Source organism: Myotis brandtii, unplaced genomic scaffold, assembly GCF_000412655.1.
Source record: "Myotis brandtii unplaced genomic scaffold, ASM41265v1 scaffold250, whole genome shotgun sequence".
Lineage (NCBI taxonomy): Eukaryota > Metazoa > Chordata > Mammalia > Chiroptera > Vespertilionidae > Myotis > Myotis brandtii.
In genome coordinates this window covers 1844449-1850995 of record NW_005359478.1, presented here as the reverse complement: position 1 = coordinate 1850995, position 6547 = coordinate 1844449, and the positions used below count along the sequence as shown (strand labels likewise).

The 6547-nt window shown below is 56.4% G+C and overlaps 1 protein-coding gene across 7 annotated transcripts in view; it reads left to right on the top strand.

Moving 5' to 3' along the window:
* The window catches only part of SHC1 (SHC (Src homology 2 domain containing) transforming protein 1), an 11024-nt gene extending 4565 nt beyond the window's left edge, over positions 1-6459 (top strand). For 5 of the 7 annotated variants that reach the window (XM_014540800.1, XM_014540798.1, XM_014540799.1 and 2 more), the window contains 11 exons: positions 334-404; positions 942-1005; positions 1166-1285; positions 1548-1601; positions 1791-1842; positions 2030-2156; positions 3122-3320; positions 3408-3477; positions 3557-3691; positions 3836-4074; positions 4857-6459. In XM_014540800.1, the coding sequence (XP_014396286.1) occupies positions 334-404; positions 942-1005; positions 1166-1285; positions 1548-1601; positions 1791-1842; positions 2030-2156; positions 3122-3320; positions 3408-3477; positions 3557-3691; positions 3836-4074; positions 4857-4985 (1260 nt within the window). In that variant the 3' untranslated portion in view covers positions 4986-6459. The remainder of the gene's footprint in view (positions 1-333; positions 405-941; positions 1006-1165; positions 1286-1547; positions 1602-1790; positions 1843-2029; positions 2157-3121; positions 3321-3407; positions 3478-3556; positions 3692-3835; positions 4075-4856) is intronic. The other 2 variants (XM_014540802.1, XM_005867506.2) reach the window with 1 other exon arrangement.
* Positions 6460-6547: the final 88 nt, after the last annotated feature.

Sequence of the window (6547 nt, the reverse complement as noted above, 5' to 3'; positions counted from 1 at the left end):
CCCCACCCGCACCCCCTGCCATGCCTAGCACAATGCCCAGCCCCTGGGAGGCCCTTAGTAAGTGTTGGAATGAGTGGCTCTTGATTGTTCCCTCCAGTCTCCTCCCCCTTTTCTAGAGATGTCACTTCATCCCACCCAGCGCCCATCACTCCCAGTTCTCTTCCCAGCTTGCCCTCTCCTCCTCTGCTCGTTCCTGTTGTCTTGCATGGTGTGGGCTGTGGCAGAACGTATTCATCTTTACTTCCCTTAGGGACCCTGTAGAGAAAAATCCTAGGGCCCTTTGGGAAGGGGATGGGGGCGGCTGACTGATAACCCTCCCGTTCCTCCCCTCAGTACATGGGCTGTGTGGAGGTCCTGCAATCCATGCGTGCCCTGGACTTCAACACCCGGACTCAGGTCACCAGGTCAGTGGGGAGGGGGCAGAATGTGGGCCTCCTGGGGCTGGTGCGGGGAGGTGGGCGTGGGTCCCTGGCTGATGGTGTGAGTGATGGTTTATCTTTGGGTGGTAAAGGGGATTGAGAGAAAAGTTAGGGGAATGAGTCCACGTCTGAATGAAAAGAGGCAACTCTGGCCTGGATCCTTCTTACTCATCCAGCCTTGGGAGTTGTGGGAGGAGGTGGCAGAGGCAGCTGGCAGCTGGGGCTCGAGTAGAAAATGGGGGTAGATGAAAGGTTGCTGCTGCCTTTGGGAAGGGAATGGGACATTGGGTAGCTGGAAGGGGGTGGGGCCAGCCTATCGAGGCCCTAACCCAATCAGCCAGGAAGCGGCCTCTCAGTGTCATCAAATATTAAAGGCCCTTAATTCAATCCACCACGACAAAGAGCCTGGAGTGCCCCTGGAGTCTGGTCTGGCCCTCCCCTCCCCCTCCCCCTCCCAGGCCCCATGGCAGCCCCAGCCGAGGGAGAGGCCGGCTCCGGGTCTGAGCACCCCTCTTTCCCCAGGGAGGCCATCAGTCTGGTGTGTGAGGCTGTGCCAGGTGCTAAGGGGGCTTCGAGAAGGAGAAAGGTACGAGGGGTCGAGGGGGTTAGGGATGCTTCTGGGAGCTGTGGAGAGGCAGGGCGACGGCAAGGATGGGACCTGCGGGGAGAAAGCCAAAAGGCAGGAGTGTGGGGGTTTCTGGGGGTTGGGAACCCCTGTCTTCTGAGACCCTTGGGTACTTCCTTAGCCCTGTAGCCGCCCACTCAGTTCCATTCTGGGGAGGAGTAACCTGAAATTTGCTGGAATGCCAATCACTCTCACCGTCTCCACCAGCAGCCTCAACCTCATGGCCGCAGACTGCAAACAGGTGGGGCTGGGCAGAGGGACCAGAGACACTGAGGGGAGGGCTGAGCGGGGGCCTGGCTGTGAGGGTGAGAAAAGAGGAGAGAAGGCTTGGGAGCAGCAGGACAGTAGGGAAGGAGGTGATTAGGAGGACACAGGGCAAGACATCAAAAGGATGAGAATGAGTCTCCGAGGTTCTGGGCCAGGGGTGGGGGGCGCTCAGGTGAGCCCCGAGGCTGCCTGACACCTCATTCCCTTCCTTCTCCATCCCCTGCCCTAACCCTCAGATCATCGCCAACCATCACATGCAATCTATCTCATTTGCGTCCGGCGGGGACCCGGTGAGTTGGGGAGCAGAGCAACAGTGGTGGGAGAAGAGGAAGGGACAGGGATTGGGAAGGTACTGGCCAGAGAAACGGGCATGCTAGATGGAGGCGATATCTGAAAAGGACTGGTATCTAGGGGCCAGGAGTGGGGTGGGGCTGTCAGATTTAGCTAACTGGCCTCTTCTGCCACTCTCTCCACTCCAGGACACAGCTGAGTATGTCGCCTATGTTGCCAAAGACCCGGTGAATCAGAGAGGTGAGGCATGGTGGGGAGCGCTGGGTGGGGCCAGCTCTCATGAGGCAGGTGAGCAGGATCAGGGGGAGCTAAGCCGGGGCTCCTGCTGAGGAGGAGGAGGAGGAGGAGGAGGAGGAGGGCTCTTGTCTGCACCTCCTCCCAGCAACCCCGCCTCAGAGCTCACCGACAGTCTCTGCCGTGCCCCCAGCCTGCCACATCCTGGAGTGTCCGGAAGGGCTCGCTCAGGACGTCATCAGCACCATTGGCCAGGCCTTCGAGTTACGATTCAAACAATACCTCAGGAACCCGCCCAAGCTGGTCACCCCCCATGACAGGTGAGCGGGGGAGGAGGGAGAGGGGCAGGCAGCTTTTGGGCCCCAGACCAGGATTGGGAAAGTAGGTCCGCTATTCCCACACTGGAGCTCAGAGTGGTTCAGGGAAGGAAATAACCTGTGTGCCCCCCGCTTCCCACTTCCTGCTATTCTTAAGCTTCCTGTGGCTCTCAGCAAAGCCAGCTCTCCCCTCCTTTCCCCGTGTGGAGCTGTAGCCCAGGGCTTCGTGTTGTAGCCCGTCCCTGGCTGGCTGGGCTTTTCATTGCCAGCGGCCTCGTATCTGGCCTGTCCCTCTTTCTTGCTGTTTCCCCATCCTTAGTTCTTTGTTTTCCTTCCCCTAGAAGCCTCTGAAAGTTTGAATGAGGGAGGGTGGCTCTTTCCTGAGTTCCTCGCCTTTCCTCCGGCCAGTAGGTATTTAGCAGAGATTAAAATATTCTGGAGCACCCCCCCCACCCCCTTGCTGCTTAGTGTTTCTCCTCCCTCTTAGGAGACAGTGTAATGATCAGAGGCATGAACTTTAAAGTCAAATCTGAATTTGCATCTCAGGTGAACCACCTTTCATTGGGAGACCTTGAGCAAATCTTTTCACCTCTGACCCTCATTTTCCTCATCTATAAATGAGGCGTGGCTCAGTGGTTGAGCATCAACCTATGAACCAAGAGATCACATGCTAGGTTGTGGGCTCTCTCCCTGGTGTGGGCGTGCAGGAGGCAGCCATTCAATGATTCTCTCTCATCATTGATGTTTCTATCTCTCTCTCCCTCTCTGAAGTCAATAAAAGAATATGTTTTTTAAAAACTGGGAAAGGAAATCCTACCTTATAGAGGTGCGGTGAGGATGAAATGATCATATAAAACACTCAGCCTAAGGCCTACCTCAAAGGAAGTCCTAATACATGGCCATTGTTTCTTTCCCCTCCCTCCATCCTCCCACCCACATTCCTCACTCCCTCCTGTTCCTCCTCTCAGGATGGCTGGCTTTGATGGCTCAGCTTGGGATGAGGAGGAGGAAGAGCCACCTGATCATCAATACTATAATGACTTCCCGGGGAAGGAACCCCCTCTTGGGGGGGTGGTGGACATGAGGCTTCGGGAAGGAGCCCCCCAAGGGCCTGCTCGACCCACTCTGCCCAGTGCCCAGAGCCCCAGCCACCTGGGAGCTACGCTGGTAAGTTGCTTTGATAGAGGTGGACTGGGCCTGGGATAGGAGTGGCTGGTTAGGGCCTCTGGTTTCACCTTATTTTTGTTCCTTCAGCCTGTGGGGCAGCCTGCAGGGGGAGACCCAGAAGTCCACAAGCAGATGCCACCTCTGCCACACTGCCCAGGTATGGAAGGGGCTGAGAGAGCCAGAGCCAGGGGTGCAGGAGGCAGGGCTGAGGTCCCTGAAAACCTCCCTTTCCTCAGCAGGCAGAGAGCTCTTTGATGACCCCTCCTATGTCAACATCCAGAACCTGGACAAGGCCCGGCAAGCAGGGGGCGGGGCTGGGCCCCCCAATCTTGCTGTCAATGGCAGTGCGCCCCGAGACCTCTTTGACATGAGTGAGTGCTTCTCCATTCCATATCCTGTCTTTCTACTTGGTTCCTCTTCTGCTCTTTCCTTCCTGGCCTCCCCTCCCTGAGGGTTCTGGTCCTGGACATGTGTTGTGCCAGCTGCCTCTCCTAGTCCTCTCTCTGCACCCCCAGAGCCTTTTGAAGATGCCCTTCGGGTGCCTCCACCTCCCCAGTCAGTGGCCATGGCTGAGCAGCTCCGAGGGGAGCCCTGGTTCCATGGAAAGCTGAACCGGCGGGAGGCCGAGGCCCTGCTGCAGCTCAACGGGGACTTCCTGGTGCGGGAAAGCACGACCACCCCTGGCCAGTACGTGCTCACTGGCCTGCAGAGCGGGCAGCCCAAGCACCTGCTGCTGGTGGACCCTGAGGGTGTGGTGAGTGTGGCAGGGGTATGGGTGGTGGTGCCCTCCTGTGCAGCCCTATTCCTTCCCTTATTACTTCCTAGATTTTCCCCGCGGGGCACCTCTGTGTGGTCCTCCCCGCTCTCAACATGCCTGGCATCCCCCATCCAGCGGCTGAGGGTTCTTTCCCCTCCACATTCCTGAGCATGAGCTGTGTTCCCTTCAGTCCTGGCCAGTCCTCAAATCTGCAAACTATAAACTATGCCCAGGGGAGTTAGGAGGTGCTTATCTCACTTGAGCCCCCCTTTTTTTTGACAAATGAGGTAACCATCCTGCAGAGGTTGTGCTCAGTGTCCATGGCTACAGGCTAGACACTCCATGTCTCCTCTTACAAGTGGGGCCAGGGGCTCCTTCCCTCCTCGACTTGGGGCTCAGACCAGGGTGCTGCCTGTTTTCTGCTGCTCCCCCGTCCCCCATAACTTGGTCTCTCTTCTACAGCATTCTCGGCCTCCTTTCCACATCCTTTTTATACTGTGTATTCTCCAGAGACTTGCCGCCTTCCTCCCGGTCACGGGAGCAGTAGCTATCCCTCCTAATTTCTGATGTCCTCTCGGCCTTTTCCCAGTTCACGGCCTTCCCATTCATGACCTTCTCTAACTTCTTTTTCTAGAAAAGCCTCAATGATCAGGAGGGACAGCCCTCCCACCCCTGCCATCTTTTTCTCCTCAACCTTCCTGAATATTGCAGCTTCTTCAGGCTCGGGGGCCGAGTTCTTAATTTGACTCTTCACCTGAATGGACTGTCTTCCTTCCCAGGTTCGGACAAAGGATCACCGCTTCGAGAGCGTCAGTCACCTCATCAGTTACCACATGGACAATCACTTGCCCATCATCTCTGCGGGCAGCGAACTGTGTCTACAGCAACCGGTGGAACGGAAATTGTGATCCGTCCCAGGTGCTTGCCGGAAGACTCCCTTCAACCCGCCCACTATCCCCTGACTTCAGGACCTCACTTTGGAGTGTTCTGTGAGCTTGGCCTTGTGTAGGAGCTGGGGGTAGTGTGGACACTGGGTTTAGCATCCAGCTCAGGGAGAGGGTTTGAGTCAGGAGCCTGGGGTAGAATCCTACTTCTCCCCAAACCTCACCAAAGTATTAACCTAGAGTGGCCCCTTCCCAGGGCCTTTCCTGTGCCAACCTGATAGCCCCTTCCTCAGGAAGGTGGGTGCTCAAGGCCTGGGCCGTGTGCCTCGTAATGGAAAATGTCCTGTGATGACAGGCAGTCACCCTTCCAGGAAACGAGCAACAAACCACACCTCCGGTCTGCCCCTGGGCTCAGGGTACTCCAGCCCCTCTCAATAGCCCTCCCTTCCCAGTGTTTAAACTTTGTGCCTTTGACCATCTCCTAGTTCTGAAGATATTTTATGCAAAGAGTTCTTGGGCCCCTGAGGCCAAGGATAGGGGTGCTGATCCCCTGGCTTCTGGGACCCTGTCCTCCTTGCTCAGCATCCCTCCAGTTTAGGTTGGGAGAACAGAAGCAGGAGTGGCAGCTGTTCCCTCTCCCTGGGCATATGCCACCTTTACAGATTGCCTCAGAGCTCCCCTCCCCGCCAGGGGGGAGATGGACCCCTTCTTTGCTCAGTGCCTCCTGGCCGGGGCCTTTGTCCCCAGGGGTTTGTATATACATATTGTTCACCCCACCCCTTCCATGTTGCATGCATGTTATATTCTACAGCCAAAGTGTAGCCCTTCCGTAGCCTCCACGCTGCCTCCCTGTGCTAGGGTGGTGGGGTGATGACAATTTGGGCTCCCGAACTGTTAGCTCTCCGAGGTAGATTTTGTGGAGGCAGGAACGGGCATTGAGACTCAAAAGCAGTAGACAATCCCCAAATACCATCTGTAGATTTGGATCTGCATTTATTTTTTATGCATATATTTTAGGGCTGTAGATTTACTTTCCTAATTTGTTTTCTATGGCTTATTCTTGAGCACAAAAGGTTGGTAACCGATGACATTTATACATCACCTCCTGGACTTTTCAAAGCCCTTTTCCAACTATTGGCATTTCCTCAGCCCAGCCTGTGTGGCATTTGGGGTCGACAGCATTGCCTTTTCTAGGAGACCCAGGTCAGAAGTCCGTGGGGAGTTGATACCGAGGCTGCCGGCTGCCGGCTGCCGGCTGCCGGGACGTTTGGTTGAATGGCCTGTTTCAGGGTCGGTGGGTGGGGGGACTTGACGCCTGCAGTTACTGAAGACCTTCTAGGGCGACTCTGTGAGGCCACTCCGACCTAGAAGCCTCCAGCCCGTCCCAAGGGAGAGCTGGCTGTCCGGACCCGCGCCTCCTTTTTGTTGTTTAGCTGTTTTCACCGGCCTCACTTATACCAAAGGGAAGGAATCTTCATTAAAGTCCGTATTTCTTCTACCTCGGTCTCAGTCACTGTCGCTACCTGTAGTTCGCCGGGGGCCCTCCGTGGCGGAGAGTTGGGGCGGCGAGACCCGCCTGGCCTCGC